Source organism: Populus trichocarpa, chromosome 5, assembly GCF_000002775.5.
Source record: "Populus trichocarpa isolate Nisqually-1 chromosome 5, P.trichocarpa_v4.1, whole genome shotgun sequence".
Taxonomy (NCBI): domain Eukaryota; kingdom Viridiplantae; phylum Streptophyta; class Magnoliopsida; order Malpighiales; family Salicaceae; genus Populus; species Populus trichocarpa.
Window position 1 is genome coordinate 19,586,015 of NC_037289.2, and position 22,829 is coordinate 19,608,843.

Sequence of the window (22,829 nt, forward strand, 5' to 3'; positions counted from 1 at the left end):
TCTTTTGCTTATTGTCCACTTATTATTATTAGTCCATGATCATCTTAATAATAAAAATTTTGCTTGATTCTCTTAATTATTTTTATTTTCCTCTTTTGCTTATTGTCCACTTATTATTATTAGTCCATGATCATCTTAATAATAAAAATATTGTCCACTTATTATTATTGCTTATTTTGCTTATTGTCCTATATAGACTTGAATGTTCTATCTTTCTTCTTATTTTACACTCTAAATTATTATTATTTTATCATCATAAAAATAAAATTAAATAGAAAAATTATAGGTTAAAAATAAGTTGTGACAACTAAAGACACATCCAAAACATTCAAGTCTAAGATTCTCGATGACTAACCTCATATTATTAGAAAATCCGATATTTATATTGTGAGCAGCAGCAAGAAAATTAGTACACTTCAACAAGGCTTTTTTGGCAGCACACTTTAACAAGTTAAAACATGCACCATCTTCGAAATTATGATACCAGCAGCAAGAAAATCCCGACTTTCTTTTGTTTTTTCATTTTTCTTTCAAATCGCAGATGCCAAAAACGTCATTTGCGTATGATACCATCTTCGAAATTAGTCTAATTAGCATATTATGCTCATCTTGCAAGAGCTCTACTTGTAATTTGCTGGGAAAATCGCAGAATATTTAACCATTCGCAAGATTAATTAAATATAAAGAAGAAAAGTCAACATACTAGATTTGAAAGTTAAAAAATCTAGTATGGAAAATGTGCGTTCTACAAGTTTGGATGATTGGATTAGGGATAATTAGCAACTTAAATGGATTATTATAATTAGTAAATTACATAAGATGGTAGGTTTTGAACACTGCAAGACAAAAAAAAATTGATATTTTTTAAATTATTTTTTAGATTGTTTTAATGTGATAAAATTAAAAATAAAAGAAATATTATTTTAATATATTTATAAATAAAAAAATTTAATTTAATATTAATCAATCCTTATCTTTACATTAAAAACGACTTGTGTCATCTATCAAGCTGCTTTCAATCTTCTCTGCTCCTCTACATGATTTGACAGCTTTAAGAAGTTGAATGAAGTTCTTCGGCGAAGAAAAATACCACTGAAGTTGCGAGGAAATTTCCTATGGTAAATTTCCTTGGAGTACGTAGCAATGAATTTTACAAATATTAAATGTTTAGTCGAGCTCGTGAACGTTTTCCCATAAAACAAAATGAGAGACATTCAAAACATTCAAGTCTAAGATTCTCTATTTTGTGAGGAGCAGCAAGAAAATTAGTACACCCCAAGCTCTTTTTTGGCAGCACATTTTAACAAGTTCAAATATGCAGTACTGGTGCACGATTTTGTTTTTTTGAAATTAGTTTAAAAAATAATTAATAAATACACTTGAGGTCAAATTAAAAATAAAATATACTCGTATTTAGGGTTAAGGTTTTATTAAAAAAATTTCTTCAATACAAGTATTTTAATATAAAACTTTAATATGTCTAAAATTAGTTATAAATGAATAAAAAATTAATTTCAAATAATTATCGATTAAAAAATTATAAAACCAAAAAATTCTTATACCCACATTAAAGATTACAAAGCTTTCTACTGATTTATATAGTAATGCATTGAGAAATTTAAATTAGGCTAATAGGATATCAAAATTTTTAAAAGAAAATGAATTTTAAGCTTAAATCACATGTATGGACTAAAGTTCGATTTGGATTTGAATTAATTGAAATTTATTTTTTTGTTGATCCATGAACAATACCTATCTAGATTCATTGAGTATGATTGATCAGTCATATTGTTTTTGGGTTTTAATTTTTTTAGAATGTGAGGTATTATTGATTTTAGACATCACAATTAATTATATTTAAATAAAAAAGTTTGTATTTAATTGTTGAAACGTTAGAATTAATTTTGAAAAAATGTTTTATGCCGCCAGGTAGGAGTAAGGGGTGGCTGAGAAAAATAGTGTGAAAAATCTCCACTGCCTAAAGTGGTGTCTACGGTCTTTTATATATATATATATATATATATATATATATATATATATATATATATATAGCTTTCATGCCTATTATTAAGTAATATACTAAAATGCGTAGGAAATTCACTGTAGCTAAAGCTTTTGTTTTTTTTTTTTTTAGGGACAGTGTTTTTTCGTTTTTTTTCTTACTTTTTTTTTGTTTTTGGTTTTGTTTTTCTATAGCAGTTTTTTTCTTTTTGTTTTTTTTATATTTTTTTTAACGCATAGGTTTTTCATAGTAGCAGTTTTGTTTTTTTTTCCTCGTTTTTGTTTCTTTTGTTTTTTTACATATAATGTATCGTTGTGCACACAGTGAAACACTTGATTTTTTTGTTGTGTTTTTTTTTCTTTTTTTTCATTTTCCCCATGAGTTTTTTTTTTTTGCCTTTTTCTTTGTGTTTTTTTTTCTTTCAATGAATTTTTTTTTGTTTAATTTAGTTTGTTAATGTAAAAAAAAAAATTTAATTTAGTTATCATATTTTCATTACACGAATCTCAGTTTTTTTTTCTATATTAAGCTGGTTGAAAACTTAACTTTGTAGCTTTTTTCAAAAAGAAAAAAAAAATATTATGGATTACTACAGTCTTTCCCTTGCATGATTTTTGTTTGGTTGCAATGTTTCCCCGACATGTTTATTTTTTTATTTTTTTTTCATTTTTTTTTTGCAATTTTTTTTTTCGTTTTTTTTTTCTATTGCATTTTTTTTTTCGTTTTTGGTTTTGTTTTTCTGTAGCAGTTTTTCTTTTTTTTTGTTTTTGTTTTTTTTACATGTTTTTTTTTAACGCGTGGGTTTTTCACTATAGCAGTTTTATTTTTTTTTCCTCGCTTTTGTTTCTTCTATTGTTTACATATAATGTGTCGCTGTGCACACAGTGAAACACTTGATTTTTTTATTTTTTTCTTTATTTTTTTTTCGTTTTGCCTATGGGGTTTTTTTTTTTTGCTTTTTTCTTTGTGTTTTTTTTTCTTTTAATGAATTTTTTTTGTTTAATTTAGTTTGTTAATGTGAATTTTTTTTTAATTTAGTTATCATACTTTTATTACACAGATCTCGGTTTTTTTTCTATATTAAGTTGGTTGAGAACTTAACTTTGTAGCTTTTTTCAAAAAGAAAAAAAAATACTATGGATTACTACAGTGTTTTCCTTGCATGATTTTTGTTTGACTGCAGTGTTTCCCCCAAATGTTTATTTTTTAAATTATCTTTGTTAAATTTATTTTTTTAATATTGAGTTGGTTGAAAATTTAGCTTTAGCTTTAGCTTTCCCCACGTTTTTTCATTATAATTATTATTATATTGTATTATATTATATGACTGTTTTTTTCTTTTGTTTTTTCTTTTTAATTTTTTTTAATGAATTTTTTTTGTTTGATTTATATTGTTAATGTTAATTTTTTTTTATTTAATTATCATATTTTCATGATACGAATCTCGGGTTTGATAGGTTAACCTGATTTAACGAGTTATTTTTTTTTCATTTAGTTTAGTTTGTTAAAGTTAATTTTCTTTCTATTTAATTATCAGATTTTCATGACATGTATCCTGGGCTTGACGGGTTAACTTGGTTTGATGGGTTAACCCGGTTAATTCTGGGTAAACCCGTCATTTTTTTTTCTATTTAGTTATCAAACTTTCATGACGCAAATCTCAGGTTTTACGGGGTAACCTGGTTTAAAGGGTTAACCCAATTAATTCAATTTTTTTTTCTTCATTAGTTTTTTTCTTTCTGTTGATTTTTTTTCTTTGTTTTTTTTAATTACTCTATTTAATTATCACACTTTTATTACACGACCTTATAGCCAGACCCACATCCAATATTCTTGGGTCTGGTGTTACTGGGTCATGTAAGTTTAATTTTATTATTAATATTATAAATATTACTCTTAGGTCAGACGTTGCAGCCACCCAAGATTCTTGGGTATAACTTTGCAGAAAAATCCAAGATTTTTTAATTTTTATTTTTTAAAATATTTTTTATAAAAAAAATAACCCGCAGTTTTTTTTTTTTTCGCTTTTGTTGCTTCTGTTTTTTGTGTGCACAGTGAAATGTATCACTGTGCACACAGTGATACACTTGACTTTTTCTTTTTTTTTTTTCGTTTTTGTTTTCCTTTTTTTTTCCGCCTATGGTTTTTTTTTTGTATTTTTCTTTAATGAATTGTTTTTGGTTTAATTTAGTTTGAAATTTTTTGATGTTTTTCTTTTTAATCAATTTTTTTCGTTTGACCAATCGATTTTTTTTTCTATTTAGTTATCAAACTTTCATGACGCGAATCTCAGGTTTGACGGGTTAACCTGGTTTGACGGGCTAACTCAGTTGATTCAGATTTTTTTTCTTTTTTCTCATTGGTAATATGCTTATGTCTTTTGTTTGTTTTTGTTTTTTTTAATTAATTTTTTTCGTTTAGTTTAGGTTGTTAATGTTCACTTTTTTTTCTATTTCTTTTAATGAATTTTTTTTTAATTTAGTTTGTTAATGTGAAAAAAAAATTTTATTTAGTTATCATACTTTCATGACATGGATCTCGGGTTTGACGGGCTAACCTGATTTAATGAGTTGACCTGAATTTTTTTTTTGTTTTTTTCCTTTTTAATCATTTTTTTTCGTTTTGTTTAGTTTGTTAATTTTTTTTCGTTTGACCCATCGATTTTTTTTTCTATTTAGTTATCAAACTTTCATGATGCGAATCCCAGGTTTGACGGGTTAACCTGATTTGACGGGTTAACTCAGTTGATTCAGATTTTTTTTCTTTTTCCTCATTAGTAACAGGCTTATGTCTTTTGTTTGTTTTTGTTTTTTTATTATTTTTAATTAATTTTTTTTCTATTTAGTTATCATACTATGGATTACTACAGTATTTCCCTTACATGGTTTTTGTTTAGTTACAATGTTTCCCCCACATGTTTTTTTTTTAAATTATCTTTGTTAAATTTATTTTTTCAATATTGAGTTGGTTGAGAATTTAGCTTTAGCTTTAGCTTTCCCTACTTTTTTTTTTAAATTTTCCCCACTTTTTTTCATTATAATTATAATAATAATTATTATTGTATTGTATTATATTACATAACTGTTTTTTTCTTTTTTTTTTCTTTTTATTTTTTTTAATGAATATTTTTTGTTTGATTTAGTTTGTTAATGTTAATTTTTTTTATTTAGTTATCAGATTTTCATGATACGAATCTCGGGTTTGATGGGTTAACCTGATTTGACAAGTTATTTTTTTCATTTAGGTTAGTTTGTTAAAGTTAATTTTCTTTCTATTTAATTATCAGACTTTCATACTTTCATGACACGTATCCTGGGCTTGACGGGTTAACTTGGTTTGATGGGTTAACCCGGTTAATTCTAGGTAAACCCGTCATTTTTTTTCTATTTAATTATCAAACTTTCATGACGCAAATCCCAGGTTTTAAGGAATAACCTGGTATAAAAGGTTGACCCAATTAATTCAATGTTTTTTTTTTCTTTTTTTTCATTAGTTTTTTACTTCCTGTTGATTTTTTTTAATTAATCTATTTAATTATCATACTTTTATGACACGATCTTATAGCCAGACCCACATCTAGTATTCTTGGGTCCGGTGTTACAGCCAGACTCACTTAAACTTTTTGGGTATAACTTTGCAGAAAAACCCAAAATTTTTAAATTTTTATTGTTTTTTAATATTTTATATGTAAAAAAAATGACTCGTGACATCGCGCGGATATCAAAGCTAGTTAGATTGATACGATGTAGATATCATATATATGGTAGGTTACATGAACCTTGACCAGTGGCCATAAAGTGGCAGGAGAAGACAATTATCTCCTTAATCGTTTTTTTAATATTTTTTTATATTAAAATATTAATATAATAATTTTATAGGTTAATTTTGTTTGATAGCTACCAATTCATCCAAGCTCGCTTAGTGCTCCACATGTTCAAATATTCCAACATGATCTCTTGAATCTAGAGATAAAAAATCTACGACGTCCTCCTTGACTTTTCTCTGTGCATTTAGGTCGTCATGGCCTATATAAGGTCCCTTCTTTGCCACGAAAATTCAGACTAATCAACAACTGATATTCTTCACTGAAAATTAATGGCAACTTCAGGCGTTAGAGAAGACAAATACCGTACTTTCTTGTATGGAGAAGGAGAGAAGAACACCAAATGGAGGTATGGTTCACCTCCAAACTATGATGATGTCAACAAACTCTTTGAAGAAGGCAGGACTAAGGTATTAAAACTGTTTGTGTGACTGATCATAGCAATCATATATATATATATATATATATATCCGCTGTTAATTTCTATTCTGTTAACTTGCTGATGTAAGGTATGGCCATCTGGATCACTCGAAGAAAAAGTGCAGAACCTAGTAAAGACATGGGAGATGGAGATGTTCCATAAGACATGCTTTGATGATTATAAATCAGTTGATCCCAAGAACTATACTTTTAGCCTAAATGGTAATAATACTCAAGTCTTCTTTCCTTGCTGCAAAATCGCAATTAATTATAAACTCATGCAATTAATTATATGAGTTCAGGAAGGAAACCTGTAACTTTGGAAGAAACGCGCAAACTTGGCGGAGGCTACAACACCTTTTTGCAGACTACCTTACCGGAGAAGTTCCGGGCCTATAACCCTGATGAAGAAACTGTGGATTCAGCTCAGGTGGCTTTTACAACAGTATTCCCTCGTGGGTTTGCTTTGGAGGTTCTCCAAGTTTATTCAGGGCCACCGGTGATTGTGTACAAGTTCAGGCACTGGGGTTACATGGAAGGTCCGTTCAAGGGCCATGCTGCAACTGGGGAATTAGTAGAACTCTATGGAATGTCTATTTTTGAGGTACATCTGACTCTCAGCTGTGGCCGTATTCCTTATTCATTTTCTGGTTTTTCTACGTGAAAGTAGTTTGTTTTTCCTGGCAAACCAGGTGGATGAACACATGAAGGTTGTGAAGGTAGAGTTCTTTATTGACCGTGGAGAACTGCTTGGAGGTCTTATGAAAGGTGCTACCTTGGACGGCTCAACAGCAGAGGCAGCTTCAACCTGCCCTTTCTTGAGGGGCACAGGGTAGCCAAACGATTGCAGTGGTGATAAAAATGAATGACTACGATGGTTTCCCGGATGCGGCACTCTAGTTTCCTCTATAATATAAGCACAAACCTTTTGAGATGTCACTCCCTTTTTCTCTCTGTAATAGATTCTCAGTAGTGTTAATGTGTGATAGGCTGTTCCATCCAAATGGATGATGAAAATAAAATTTTACTTCTCAGAAAAGCAAACAGTACTATTGAATAAACAAGGAAAGAGTATTCAATCAGCCAACCCAAAACACAAGATCATGCCTGTGAAACAATAGATACATGCGTGCTTGAATATATCCAGTCTTCAATCTGATACCTGGAACAATAACATCAGTGATATTACATGCTTAAGCATTCAAAGTGAACTCCTCATTAAACTTGGCATTTCTCTTAAGTACAGGAAAATGCTTTCAATTAGTTTTGCAATTCTCTTCTCAAGGATAATAGAACGAAATTCAGAAGGATGAGCTAATCAGTAGTTCATGGCATTAAAGTGTGCACATCACATAGGGTTATGTTTGTTTCTCGAAATTCACTTTTCAGGAAATCACTTTCTAAAATTTTCTGTGTTTGTTTGACATTAGAAAAGTTGGTCAACGAAAAACATTTTTCAGTCAAAGGAAAATATGGCTTGGTTTCCAGAAAAATATTTTCCTGAAAAATTTGGGTGAAAAACACTTTCCGGAAGTTGTGAAAAATTTAAAAATGTCATATTATTTGCTGATTATATCAAATTTGGTCCTCAAACTTTTGATTGCTATATATATTTTGTTTTGAATATTTATTTTTCAATTTCATCTCTTAAAATTTAATTTTTATATTAACTTTGGTCTTCATTTTTATATATAATTGTTATTTGCTTTTTTGTTATCATTGTTTTATTGAAATTTTTTATCTATCAAATTTGGTCCTCATTCTTTTGATTGTTACTTATTTTTTTTGAAATAATTTATAAAATGTTTATTATTATTATTTTAATTTCTTCATCTTTCATTTTTTTTATTTTTTAGATTTGATCTCTATTATTTTGATTATTATTTATTTTATTTGAAATAATTTATGAAATTATATTCTTTTTTTCAATTTCATCCTCATTCAACTTCTTAATTTGTAAGATTTGTTCCTCATTATTTTAATAAACTTGAGAAAAATAAAACATTAATAAGTTATTTTCCAACTCATTTTCCATGACATAACCAAATACTAGAAAATGTTTTCCAACTTATTTTCTATTACACTACCAAACATCAGAAAATAATTCACTTTCTCGGAATTCACTTTCCTGAAATTCACTTTTTTTTAAAAAAATTACTTTCCAGCAAACAAATAGGGCCTAGGTGCTTTAATGCATGCTTTGTTAATCTTTTGTATTGGATTCCCTAAGCTGTTACACATTGCCCATGCATATATAATCATCAGCAGGTTTACAGAAATTCCCATGTGCCCATCACTTCCATTCCGTGTCACGCTAATTAGTATATGACTAGCTATATGACTTGCGCGATGTCGCGAGTCAATTTTTTTACATAAAAATATTAAAAAAATGCTAAGATTTAAATGTGTTAGGTTTTTTTACAAAGCTATACTCAATAGTCTCGGGTTTGGCTGCAACGCCTGATCTAAGAGTGATATTTATAATATTAATAATAACATTAAACTTACATGACCCAAGTTTAAATGGGTCTAGCCGCAATACTAAACCCAATAGTCTTGGATGTGGGTCTGACTGCAAGGTCGTGTCATAAAAGTGTAATAATTAAATAGATTAATTAAAAATAAAAAAAACAAAGAAAAAAAACCAACAGGAAGAAAAAAACTAATGAAGAAAAAAAAATATGAATTAACTGGGTTAACCCGTCAAACCTGAGATCCGTGTCATGAAAGTCTGATAACTAAATAGAAAAAAATTTAATATCAACAAACTAAATAAAAAAATTAATTAAAAAGAAAAAGAAGAAGGCATCAGCCTTTTCACCGTGGACTGCACTGTGCAGTCCACCGTGAAAGGCATAAAAAGAAAAAAAAATCAAAAATAAAAATAAAAATAAAAGCATCAGCCTTTTCACCGTGGACCGCATACAATATAAAAAGATGAAATCGGAAGAACAAAAATAATGAGGAAAAAGAAAAACAATCTGAATCAACTAGGTTAACTCACCAAATCAGGTTAACCCGTCACACCTGGGATTCATGTCATGAAAGTGTGATAGCTAAATAGAAAAAGATTTAAATAAAAATAGGAAAAAAAACAAAAAAAAATTAAAAACAAAAAAAAAGACAGCTCAGCGTTTCACTGTGCAGTGCATAGTGAAACCCTGAGCACTTTTAGTATATGTTATAATAATAATAATAATAATAATAATAATAATAATAATAATAATTTATTATTATTATTATTATTATTATTATTATATAAGTAAAAAAAAAGATTAATTAAAAAGGACAAAGCAAAGAGAAAAAAAACCTACAGGAAGAAAAAAATTAATGAAGAAAAAGAAAAAAAATCTGAATCAACTGGGTTAACCCGTCAAACCTAGGATTCATGTCATGAAAGTCTGATAATTAAACATAAAAAATTTAATATTAAAAAACTAAATTAAAAAAATAATTAAAAAAGACAAAAAGACAAAAAAAAAACTAAAGACATCAGCTTTTTCACCGTGGACTGCACTGTGCAGTCCACAGTAAAGGGCTTAAAAAGAAAAAGAAAAAAAAAACAAAGGCATACGCCACGGGTTATTTTTTTTCCTTGCATAAATAACATCAAAAAATGCTAAGATTTAAGAGTGTTAGGTCTTTCAGCAAAGATATACCCGAGAGTCTTTGGTCTAGCTGCAACGCTTGACCCAAGAGTAATATTTATAATATTAATAATAATATTAAACTTACATGACTCAAGTTTAATTGAGTCTAGTTGCAACAGCGGAACCAAGAGCTTTGAATGTGGGTCTGGCTGCAAGGTCGTGTCATAAAAGTGTGATAATTAAATAGATTAATTAAAAAGAAAAAAACAAAGAAAAAAAACCAACATGAAGAAAAAACTAATGAAGAAAACAAAATCTGAATTAACTAGGTTAACCTTTCAAATCAGGTTAACTCGTCAAACCTGAGATTCACGTCATGAAAGTTTGATAACTAAATAAAAAAAAAAATTACTGGTTAACCCAGAATTAACTGGGTTAACCTGTCAAGCCCGGGAGACGTGTCATGAAAGTCTGATAATTAAATAGAAAGAAATTTAACATTAACAAACTAACTACACAAAAAAATTAATTAAAAAGTGAGAAAAAACATTTCGAGTTAACTCGTCAAACCAGTTTAACCCGTCAAACTCGGGATCCGTGTCATGAAAGTCTGATAACTAAATAAAATAAAATTTAACATTAACAAACTAAATTAAAACAAAAAAAATTCATTAAAAGGAAAAAACACAAAGAAAAAAGCAAAAAAAAAGCCATAAAGGCATAAAAAAGGAAAAAGAACGGAAAAAAAAAATGAGCAATTTATAATAATAATAATAATAATAATAATAATAATAATATCGCGTTATGCGATATGCTGCATATCGAAGCTCAATTTTATTTAACTTTAAAAAAATCTATAAGTGGTTAAGAATTTTTTGATATTGTTATTAAACTTAATCTATCGAATTAAATTTAAATACTCTAGGCTTGATTTCTTATCTAACATAGATTTCAAAGGCAACTGAATGATCAGTAAAATTTAGATTAAAAAAAATTTCATTAAGACGGTGACATTATATTGACCTGGGTTAACTCACCAAACTCGTAACCCTGATCATGAATTCTATTGGGTTCTATAATTTTTTAATTTAATGATATGATAACAAAATATGATGACCAATTCAAAATCAATCTAATATTGAAGGATAAAATTGAAAAAAAAACAAAAAAAACAACAAAAAGGCCGAGCCAAGCACTTGGGCCTTGGGCAAGCCCGCATGCTTGGGCCATTATTAATTTTTTTTCTTTCTTAAGGAGCAGATGACTTATCATTCGCCCTTTATTTTTTTTTTTAAAAAATAAGAAACAAACGACATGCTAGGCACTAGCTCAGAATTCAACCACCACTATAGTTGCTGAAAAATAAGGACAAAAGGTTTTTTGGGTTCAACAATTTTTTTTAAAAAACAACAAAAACCTCCCTCAAAGGTTACCTAATAACCTCGAAGCTCCCTAAAACAACCCAACAAAAAACAAAAAATCAGCAGAATAAAAAATCTCTAAACCGAGCATGATCTACTTTTTTAGGTAAGATAAAGGTTCAAAACAAACACAATCGAATCCATTTATCGAATAGAACTCATTGACACCAAGAACAACAAGTTTCTTAATAGAAAATGGCTCACAACTTTTTCTCTTATTGTTGTTTTATAGTGAGTTTCTCTCTTCTCTTTTTAACCTATAAACTTAAAAATACACTATGATGGTTTCTTTTTCACCGTTTTACTCGTATTGCTTTTTTTTTTTCCCTCCTGTAACGAAGTTGTTTTGTAATTCTTAATGATATAGTTTCTTAAGATTTAAGTATAGCTTATTATTTTCTAGATAATAATTATTATTTTCAGTTTTCAATTTTACGAAGTTGATTTTGTCTTGCAAGATGCTTTCCCCAAAATTCCAATAAAAGGATTCTCGATTTTTGGTATTATCCTTGAAAAATTGCAAACAAGACCTTTTATAATCACCTAGAACAATCTCTATGAAGGAGTAAATTATTTTTTTCATTAATTTTAACTTTAGCATACTTGATATTAGATGTTTTTTAAAATATTTTTGATTTTGAAATATATTAAAGTAAATTTTTTAATGTATTTTTAGAATATTTTTAAAAATACTTTTAAAATACAAATATAAATGTACTCTTAGTAAATTTTTGTCTTCAAGATGAAAATGACTTTTTTAATTTTTTTTATTTAAATTTTTTTTGTTTTTAAATAGTTTTAATATTAAATGATAAAAATAAAAAAATAAAAAAAATATTATCTTAATATATCTTTAAATAAAAATCGCTTTGAATTTAAATTAACAGCGCTGTTGTCGATAAATGCTTTACCGCTCATGGACTCCATCTGTTATTAACTGGAAGCCGAGACTCATTTTTCTTACAGCCCAAAATGTAACTTATTCTACTATCCAATTTAACCACTCTTTAAGTTATTTTTAATTTTTCAGAGTAATAATGACCATTTTTTAATAGATTGTCTTTTCTTAGTATAACTCCTTCTCAAACTGGATACAGTAATTTGTTTGTCTTGAAACCTTTAAAGATGAAGTGTCGTGATGGTAATAAAATGTTTATTATATAAGATTAAATTAAAATATATGGGATTCACTTATCAAAGGTTTAGTAAGAAAGCATGGGTATATAGTTTGTCGAGGCAATGAGCTTCAAATCTTTAAATATGAAGTGTCGTCATGGTAACCTTACTTAGGATTAGAAATTTCAAGTTTTAAATTAAAAAAAAAACTAAGTTACTATTAGTAATACAAGGATCGAAATAATAATTTCCTACCTATTTTCAAAAAGATATCAGTTGTAATATGATAATGAGTTCTACTTTTAATGATTTTCACATTTTTGTTTCTCGAGAAGAATATAGCAATATAATTTTAATATGAGATCACTTATAGTAGTGGGGAATATCATCGTTTTGTTTTCTTTTAGAATTTTAATTGAATTCGATTCCAAGAGATAAATCAATTCATGTTTATGAAATGTTTTTAGGGTATTGATTTAAATCTTAAATAAAATTAAAATCATAAAAAATAGGTAAAAGCAAATTAGAAAGAAACCATTTGATTTACAAATCAATTCATCTTAAAATTAACACTAAAAATAATATTAAAAAAATACCGTTGATCACCCACTTCTTCAAATGATTTGCCAACATTTTTGTTGTGTCAAGGTGCTTTTGCTATATATTTGGAGCCATGACATGCCGATATCTTTGAGTTTCCTTACACGAACTCCTTACATGCTCTTCAAGGTATTAATTAATTACATGGAATTTACCACGGCAATATACCTTTCAATGTTCCACATTTCTTCAAATGATATTTTTATGGAAAACTTTGGATTAGTTGGTCTGGATAAAACTATATAGAAGGTTTGATTTTATGATAAAATTAGCTTGAGGTTTATTGGTACATGCGCATAAAATTTGCTAGCAAGACCTTTTATAATCACCTTGGACAACCTCTCTAAACGAGTAAAATCAACAAGTAAATTTGCATGTTTTCATTAATTTAAAGTATGGTACAGTACTGGCATTGATAAAGTACCTTGAAGATGTCTATAAATTTACAGAGAGTAAGGACATAGTCGAATGAGTACGAGGCTTGATCCCTTTCCCTCTTGGAGATCTGCAATTAAAGACATAATATTGCCCAATTTTTAACATTTCAGTTAGGAAGAAACCATTAACAATAAAACATCCGAATTAACAAGACCAAGATTCAAATTAAAGGTAGAAAAAAGCCTCAAATGTTTTTCCGAAGAGTCATGTTAATAAAGCTTCAACTTTTTCGTTCATGGATCATCTTTTGGGTTCTCTATTACTGAACAAGTGATGGTTACGAGGTTTTTTTTTCCCATTAAATAATAGAGAAAAAAATACATGTTTTGCTAGACAAATTATTCTTTTATTACTCATGCAATATTTTGTTTGAAAAACACATTTGTTTTTCATTAGCAGCATGTTTTTTGAATAAAAAGTAAAGGAAATTGATATGCTTGATTTTTCTATGATTTCTTAACCTACTTTTACTTTTAATTTTATGCTAGTTTATTTATGGGGGAAGAAATAAATTCATATAATCATTCATTTTGAAGTGAAATCTCGATATTCAATCTTTGAATTATAGATTTAAATTGAGACTCATGATATTGATGTAGCCTATTTAAAAGCCAATTAAATGAATAAATTTATCTTGAAAAGGTCTGATTGATTGTTTACTTTTTGGAAAAGAAAGGAATGAGAAAAGTAAAATTTCAGAATACAAAAATTTCCTTATTAGAAACTTTAGAAGCAAATTTTGGTAAACTAGGCATGGCTTTCTCTACACATATCCAAATTAAGCTATCATAGTTTCAAAAAAAATTTAAAACAAAGACCTAAAACTTTAGGAGGTCAGAAGAATCTGTCAATTTTTGAAAAAAATAATAATCAAGAAACAAGTTAAAGGAGATTTTTGACCAAAATAAGAGGGAGACAAAGGAATTTAACTTGATCATAGCTTATAGAAGAAGGGTTTTCTACCACCAAAAGCCTTGGATGCAAGGGGAGAAAGAATAATATTGAATTAAACTTTGTCAATGATTGAGAAATTCAATTTAACCAAAGAATCTTATTATATATATCACCATGAATTCTATAGATATTTTGATTTTTAATAATCTGATTATGAACTAATATTATTGATAAGGCTTCGATGTAGCCTCTCAATGACATTCTTGAATTTCTTTTTTATGTTATTGAAGTTTTTATCAAACATTGTTGAGTGTGCATCATTTTATCTAATGCTTTTGAAAGATTATTCATTAATTGAATAAATTGTTTTACATGTTGATATCAAGAAATTATGTATGTTATTTGCTTTTTTATGAAGTATGCCACAAATTGAATGAAAGATAGAGATGCCCTAATGTGATTTGTGCGATTGTTTTCATGAAATATTTTAGATTAATGTGTTTATGTGCTTTTAAACTCGTGTAGAGATATCATAGATTAAAAAGAAGGGTAGACACTGATCTAAACCATTATAGCCTATATTTTTTTATTCGATTTTAGTTTTGCTTTTCTTTTATTTTCATTTCAGGATTTAAAAGTGTATACACCGATCTAAACCATTAGAGCCTATATTTTTTGATCCTAAGATTGAGAGAACTTTATGTTAGATTAATAAAAAGAAGAAGCAAAAAGTCACAACATCTGCCATCACTATGATGATAGATTAGAAACACGAAGAGGTGGATAGGGTTTTGAGGGACTACTCTATGCTTGTGGTTAATAGGGCTGCATCTAGCATAAGGAGGCTGACTATACAAGCTAATAATTTTGAGATTAAGCCGATGATAATTCAAATGATATAACAAACTGTTCGATTTAGGGGGTCGTTGCAAGAAGATCCTAATGTTCATATCATAATTTTTCTAAAGACTTGCAACTTCTTCAAGCACAATGGAGTGACTAATGATGCTATTAATTTGAGACTTTTCCTTTTTTTCACTTAAAAAATGCAAAAGTTTGGCTAAATTCTCTACCACCTAGTGCCATTACTACTTGGGATGAGTTAACATAAGATGTTTCGGGAAATTATTCCCTTCATCTAAGACAACAAAACTAAGGAATGATATTACTACGTTTACTCAATTTGAGAATGAATATTTGCATGAAGCATGTGAGAGATACAAAGAGTTATTACAAAAGTGTCCTTATCATGAACTTCTGACATGGCTTAAAGTCTAAACATTCTATAATGGTTTGGGAGCCATAAATAGATCCATGATTGATGTAGCAACTACAAGAGCTTTAATAAGTAAAAGTCATAAAGTAGCTTATGAAATATTGTAAGAATTGACATCCAATAACTATCAATGACATATGGAGAGAGTACTGCAAAGAAAGACATGAAGTTTTTGAACTTGCTTATATTAATATTATGTGTGACCATTATATAGAAAATCACTCAAGTATCAATTCTAAGTCGAAAAACCTTTTGCTCAACCAAAGTGAATGTGTATTTGCTAATTCAAATATTTGACAATCAACCTTCAATGATAGTAGTTGAGAATGGATCATCTAATCTTGGGTGAAGCTTTTTATTTACATAATGATCAATACGCCACAATGAATAAAAATACCAAAATAATATACAAAGAAACACGAATGTGTACCTACAAATTCTATTACTCGATAGTCAACACCCAAAGATAGAAGACAATAATAGGTAGCTTAATCTTAGGTTGGGTTCTTGAATAAAAGAAAATGAACACTTTGTTATTAAACACAAGTCTCAGCACAATCCCATAAATATGTTCACACGTAAAAAAATGAAATTCGTTCACACATTAAAAATTATTGAATACAACTCAATTAATGTAAACAAATGTAATAAAACAAAAAAAAAAAAAAACTAATTCAAGCCTCACAAATTACTCAAAACAAAATAAATAACGACAATATTCAACTATGTAGTCATGAATTAAAACTAAACAAATATACCACAAATAGTTCTAAAAACAAGTAAATCATACATTGTGGGTTCAAAATTGACCTTTAAGAGTCGTGAGAATCTTCTAGAACTAGATCGAAGAGGCTAGAATGAGGAGAAACAATGTTGGAAAAAAAAATAATATCGGCGCTTGTATTGTATGATTCATACGACAAGTTTACTTTCAAAGCTTCGTTTCACATGCCAACAAGGCAGGTGTGCGGGTGAATATGTCCTTCATATGCATGAATCCTTCCTCTTCTTGTTGGTATGAGCATTGTCAAGCACCTCCATCAAATATGAGAGATAGAAGGTTGGGAAAGTTGCTACTATTGCTGAATTTTCTGGGCTATCTTCCTAAAAACTTGGAAGGCTATGTTTTTTTTTTTTTTTGTTATTCCTTTATATCCTTTTGTTGTTAGTTTAGGTTTTTCTTTACAAGAGTCTCTTCTCTTTATTTTCTATGTATGTTCTCCCATCTTTTTTTATCTGAATATATATCTAGTATTTATTTGTCTGGAATCCTTGATAAAACATGCGAAACTAAATTGAAAAAACTAATGTTAGATAATTATATTGTTTTTTTCTTGATTATGAATTCTTAATTAATTAAATTTCATCTTCTTAATGTGTAGCAAGATCTATTTTCTATAATTTTATAATTTTGCTCGATTCTCTTATTTATTTTTATTTTCCTCTATTGCTTATTGTCCACTTATTATTCTTAATTAGTCCATGATCACCTTAGTCCATTGTTCTATCTTTCTTATTTCACTCTCTAAATTATTATTATTTTTTATTATTATATCATCATAAAAATAAAATTAAATAGAAAAATTATAGGTTAAAAATAAGTTATGACAACTAAAGACACATCAAAACATTCAAGTCTAAGATTCTCAATGACTAACTCGTATTTTACTAAACCTCATATTATTAGAAAATCCGATATTTATATTGTGAGCAGCAGCAAGAAAATTAGTACACTCAATAAGTCCTTTTTGGCAGCACACTTTAACAAGTTAAAACATGCTGGGAAAATCGCAGAATATTTGACCACCCCCAAGATTAATCAAGTATAAGGAAGAAAAGTCAACCATACTAGATTTTGAAGTTCAAAAATCTAGTATGGAAAATGTGCGCTCTACAAGTTTGGATGATCGGATTAGAGTAGACTTATTGAATGAACCTGCTATTTTAGCTACTTAATGGATTATTATAATTATTACATTACATATCTGGGAATTACATAAAATGGTAGGTTTTGAATACAGCCCAAACACTTCTAGATAAAAAAAATTAATATTTTTTAAATTATTTTTTGGATTGTTTTGATGTGATAATATAAAAAAATAATAATATTATTTTAATATATTTATAAATAAAAAAATTTAATTTAATATTAATCAATCGTAATCTTTACATTAAAAACGACTTGTGTTATCTATCAAGCTGCTTTTAATCTTCTCTGCTCCTCTACATGATTTGACAGCTATAAGAAGTTGAATGAAGTTCTTTGGCGAAGAAAAATACCACTGAAGTTGCAAGGAAATTTCCTATAAATTTCCTTGGTGTACGTAGCAAGGAATTTTACAAATATTAAATGTTTAGTCGAGCTCGTGAAACGTTTTCCCATAAAAAAAAATGAGAGACATTCAAAACATTCAAGTCTAAGATTCTCTATTTTGTGAGGAGCAGCAAGAAAATTAGTACACCCCAAGCTCTTTTTTGGCAGCACATTTTAACAAGTTCAAATATGCACTGGTGCACGATTTTGTTTTTTTTTTGAAATTAGTTTAAAAAATAATTAATAAATACACTTGAGGTCAAATTAAAAATAAAATATACTCGTGTTTAGGGTTAAGGTTTTATTAAAAAAATTTCTTCAATACAAGTATTTTAATATAAAACTTTAATATGTCTAAAATTAATTATAAATGAATAAAAAATTAATTTCAAATAATTATCGATTAAAAAATTATAAAACCAAAAAATTCTTATACCCACATTGAAGATTACAAAGCTTTCTACTGGTTTATATAGTAATGCATTAAGAAATTTAAATTAGGCTAATAGGATATCAAATTTTTTAAAAGAAAATGAATTTTAAGCTTAAATCACATGTATGGACTAAAGTTCGATTTGGGTTTGGATTAATAGAAATTTATTTTTTTGTTGATTCATTGAGTATGATTGATCAGTCATGCCCAAATTGTTTTTGGGTTTTAATTTTTTAGAATGTGAGGTATTATTGATTTAAAACATCACAATTAATATTTAAATAAAAAAGTTTGTATTTAATTGTTGAAACGTGAGAATTAATTTTGAAAAAATGTTTTATGCCGCCAAGTAGGAGTCGCTGAGAAAAATAGTGAGAAAAATCTCCACGGGCTAAAGTGGTGTCTACGGTCTTTTATATATATAGTTACATTATCTAGCGATGTTGCGGGTCTTTTTTTTTGCATAAAAAATATATAAAAAAAACTTAGATTTAAAAGTATTAGGTTTTTCTACAAAGTTATGCCTAAGAATTTTGAGTTTAGCTGCAACGCCTGACCTAAAAGTAATATTTATAATATTAATAATAACATTAAACTTGCATGACCCAAGTTTAAGTGAGCCTGACTGTAACACCGGACCCGAGAATATTGGATGTGGGTCTGGCTATAAGGTCGTGTCATAAAAGTGTGATAATTAAATAGATTAATTAAAAAGAAAAAAACCAACAGGAAAAAAAAACTAATGAAGAAAAAGAAAAAAAGTAAGAATTAATTGGGTTAACCCTTCAAATTAGGTTAACCCGTAAAACCTGAGATTCGCGTCATGAAAGTTTGATAACTAAATAGAAAAAAAAAATGACGAGTTTACCAGAATTAACTGGGTTAACCCATCAAACCAAGTTAACTTGTCATGCCCAAGATACGTGTCATGAAAGTCAAATAATTAAATAGAAAGAAATTTAACATTAACAAACTAAACTAAACGAAAACAATTAATTAAAAATAAAAAAAATCCGGGTTAACTCATCAAACCAGGTTAACCCATCAAACCCAGGATCCGTATCATGAAAATATAATAACTAAATAAAAAAAATTTAACACTAACAAATTAAAAAAAAACAAAAAAAAAAACAATTCTATAATATAATATAATATAATATAATAATATAATATATTAATAAGTGAAAGGCGTGGGGAAGCTACAATAGTTTCCCCACGTCTTTTATGATACTATGTAGATATCATATATATGGTAGGTTACATGAACCTTGACCAGTGGCCATATAGTGGCAGGAGAAGACAATTATCTCCTTAATCTTTTTTTTTAATATTTTTTTATATTAAAATATTAATATAATAATTTTATAGGTTAATTTTGTTTGATACCTACCAATTCATCCAAGCTTGCTTAGTGCTCCACATGTTCAAATATTCCACCATGATCTCTTGAATATAGAGATAAAAAATCTACGACGTCCTCCTGGACTTTTCTCTGTGCATTTAGGTCGTCATGGCCTATATAAGGTCCCTTCTTTGCCACGAAAATTCAGACTAATCAACAACTGATATTCTTCACTGAAAATTAATGGCAACTTCAGGCGTTAGAGAAGACAAATACCGTACTTTCTTGTATGGAGAAGGAGAGAAGAACACCAAATGGAGGTTTGGTTCACCTCCAAACTATGATATTGTCAACAAACTCTTTGAAGAAGGCAGGACTAAGGTATTAAAACTGTTTGTGTGACTGATCATAGCAATCATATATATATCCGCTGTTAATTTCTATTCTGTTAACTTGCTGATGTAAGGTATGGCCATCTGGATCACTCGAAGAAAAAGTGCAGAACCTAGTAAAGACATGGGAGATGGAGATGTTCCATAAGACATGCTTTGATGATTATAAATCAGTTGATCCCAAGAACTATACTTTTAGCCTAAATGGTAATAACAATCAAGTCTTCTTTCCTTGCTGCAAAATCGCAATTAATTATAAACTCATGCAATTAATTATATGAGTTCAGGAAGGAAACCTGTAACTTTGGAAGAAAAGCGCAAACTTGGCGGAGGCTACAACACCTTTTTGCAGACTACCTTACCGGAGAAGTTCCGGGCTTATAACCCTGCTGAAGAAACTGTGGATTCATCTCATGTGGCTTTTACAACAGCATTCCCTCGTGGGCTTGCTTTGGAGGTTCTCCAAGTTTATTCAGGGCCACCGGTGATTGTGTACAAGTTCAGGCACTGGGGTTACATGGAAGGTCCGTTCAAGGGCCATGCTGCAACTGGGGAAATAGTAGAACTCTATGGAATGTCTATTTTTGAGGTACATCTGACTCTCATCTTGGCCGTATTCTTTATTCATTTTCTGGTTTTTCTACGTGAAACTAGTTTGTTTTTCCTGGCAAACCAGGTGGATGAACACATGAAGGTTGTGAAGGTAGAGTTCTTTATTGACCGTGGAGAACTGCTTGGAGGTCTTATGAAAGGTGCTACCTTGGACGGCTCAACAGCAGAGGCAGCTTCAACCTGCCCTTTCTTGAGGGGCACAGGGTAGCCAAACGATTGCAGTGGTGATAAAAATGAATGACTACGATGGTTTCCCGGATGCGGCACTCTAGTTTCCTCTATAATATAAGCACAAACCTTTTGAGATGTCACTCCCTTTTTCTCTCTGTAATAGATTCTCAGCAGTGTTAATGTGTGATAGGCTGTTCCATCCAAATGCATGATGAAAAATAAAATTTTACTTCTCAGAAAAGCAAACAGTTTTACTATTGAATAAACAAGGAAAGTTAGTTTTGCAATTCTCTTCCCAAGGATAATAGAACGAAATTCAGAAGGATGAGCTAATCAGTAGCTCATGGCATTAAAGTGTGCACATCACAGACTAGGTGCATGAACGCATGCTTTATTAATCTTTTGTATGGGATTCCCCTGAGCTGTTACACACTGCCCATGTATAATCAGCAGGTTTACAGAAATTTCCATGTGCCCATCACTTTCATTCCGTGTCACGCTAATTAGTATATGACTTAGATGACTACTCTCGCTATGTGGAAATTTTATTTAACTTAAAAAATCTCCAAGTAATTTTTTTGATATTATTATTAAATTTAGTCTATTAAATCAAACTTAAAAACTCTCAACTTGATTTCTTACCTAACATAGATTTCAAAGACAACCAAATGATCAGTAAAATTTAGATTAAAAAAAATCACATTGAGACAAGGACATTAAATTGAACTAGGTTAACTCACCAAACTCGTAACCAGGATCATGAATTCTATTGGGTTCAATAATATTTTTTTTTAATTTAATGATATGATAACAAAATATGATGATCAATTCAAAATCAATCTAATATTGAAAGATGAAATTGAATAAAAAAAAACAAGAAGGCCGAGTTAAGCACTTGGGCCTTAGGCAAGCACGCGCATTTGGGCCATTCTTAATTTTTTTTTCTTTTTTAAGCAGCAGATGACCTATCATTCACCCTTTATTTTTATTTTTTTTTTAAATAAGAAACAAATGATACGTAATAAACTAGGCACCAACCCAAAATTCAACCACCACTATGGTTGCTGAAAAAATAGGGGGATAGGGATTTTTGGGTTGAAAATACATTTTAAACCAATTTTCACAAAAAAATAAAAATAAAAACCTCCCTGAACGGTTACCTAATAACCGCAAAGCTCCCCAAAACAACCCAACAAAAAAAATCAGCACGATGAAAAATATCTAAATCGAGCTCGATCTACCTTTTCAGGTAAGATAAAGATAGTGTTTGTCTAAGAAGTTGCGTCTGCGTTTTAAGCAAAACATAGATGCAACAATGTTTGGTAACAAAAAAAACATAGGTTACTGTTCATGGGTCCCATGAAATTTTGCATTTGAAACGCATGGAAAAGGAAAGCAGGTAGGAGCTGCTTCTTGCGCGGGTAACAACGCTGCACCATGCTGCACTGTTCAGTGAACAATGCAGCATGCCTCCACTGTCGCACTGTTCATTAAAGTGAACAGTTTTTTTTTTCTTTGAAAAACCAGTGCAGTTAATTGATTTCACTCGCACTGTTCACGTGAATGTGAACAATAATTTTTTTTTTAAAAAAATTAGTTTAAGGTGAATTAAATTTACTCGTATTGTGATTTCTATTTTATTCCTGATAATATTTTACCTAATTTTATTGCACGCTCAAAAAATCATGAAAACTGTAGTTCTTGTCGGATGAATTTTGTATGTAATGAAATTGTAGATAGTTTAATGGAACAATAATTTTTTTTATATAAAGTATGATTTATTTCATAATGTAATAACAATAGTTAAATCTACAATATTTAAATTAAAAACCATAAATATTAATATATATATTTTTTAAATTATTTTATAACCTCAATTTCAAAAGCATTCTTAACCAAACACATTAAACTACTTTTTGTTCAACCTCAATTTCAACCACAGTTTTAATCAAACATATATTTTTTCAAACCAACCTCAACTAAAA

General features: G+C 28.9%; 1 protein-coding gene and 1 non-coding gene across 4 annotated transcripts; one reads left to right on the forward strand and one right to left on the reverse strand.

The window, feature by feature from the left end:
- The first annotated feature begins 5,999 nt into the window (after positions 1 to 5,999).
- On the forward strand, positions 6,000 to 21,131 carry LOC7469204 (pathogen-related protein). 3 transcript variants are annotated; one of them, XM_002306645.4, is made up of 4 exons: positions 6,000 to 6,235; positions 6,335 to 6,467; positions 6,548 to 6,849; positions 6,938 to 7,289. In XM_002306645.4, the coding sequence occupies exons 1-4, from the start codon at positions 6,098 to 6,100 to the stop codon at positions 7,079 to 7,081; spliced, it is 717 nt and encodes a 238-aa protein (XP_002306681.2). In that variant the 5' UTR covers positions 6,000 to 6,097; the 3' UTR covers positions 7,082 to 7,289. The 3 variants fall into 3 exon arrangements, with proteins under 3 accessions (XP_002306681.2, XP_052309385.1, XP_002306682.3); XM_052453425.1 differs by lacking the exons at positions 6,335 to 6,467; positions 6,548 to 6,849; positions 6,938 to 7,289 and adding exons at positions 20,136 to 20,268; positions 20,349 to 20,650; positions 20,738 to 21,131 and having other exon boundaries at positions 6,010 to 6,235; XM_002306646.4 differs by lacking the exons at positions 6,000 to 6,235; positions 6,335 to 6,467; positions 6,548 to 6,849; positions 6,938 to 7,289 and adding exons at positions 19,806 to 20,050; positions 20,136 to 20,268; positions 20,349 to 20,650; positions 20,738 to 21,131.
- Positions 15,454 to 15,560, reverse strand: LOC112327747 (small nucleolar RNA R71). Its single transcript, XR_002982169.1, has one exon. It is a non-coding gene; the product is annotated as a small nucleolar RNA R71 (small nucleolar RNA).
- Positions 21,132 to 22,829: the final 1,698 nt, after the last annotated feature.

Bases quoted from the DNA above. Each gene is read 5' to 3' on its own strand.
- LOC7469204 (XM_002306645.4), top strand. From the start codon at position 6,098: ATGGCAACTTCAGGCGTTAGAGAAGACAAATACCGTACTTTCTTGTAT. The intron at 6,236-6,334 runs GTATTAAAACTG...TGCTGATGTAAG, and splicing joins TTGAAGAAGGCAGGACTAAG to GTATGGCCATCTGGATCACT. The intron at 6,468-6,547 runs GTAATAATACTC...ATATGAGTTCAG, and splicing joins CTATACTTTTAGCCTAAATG to GAAGGAAACCTGTAACTTTG.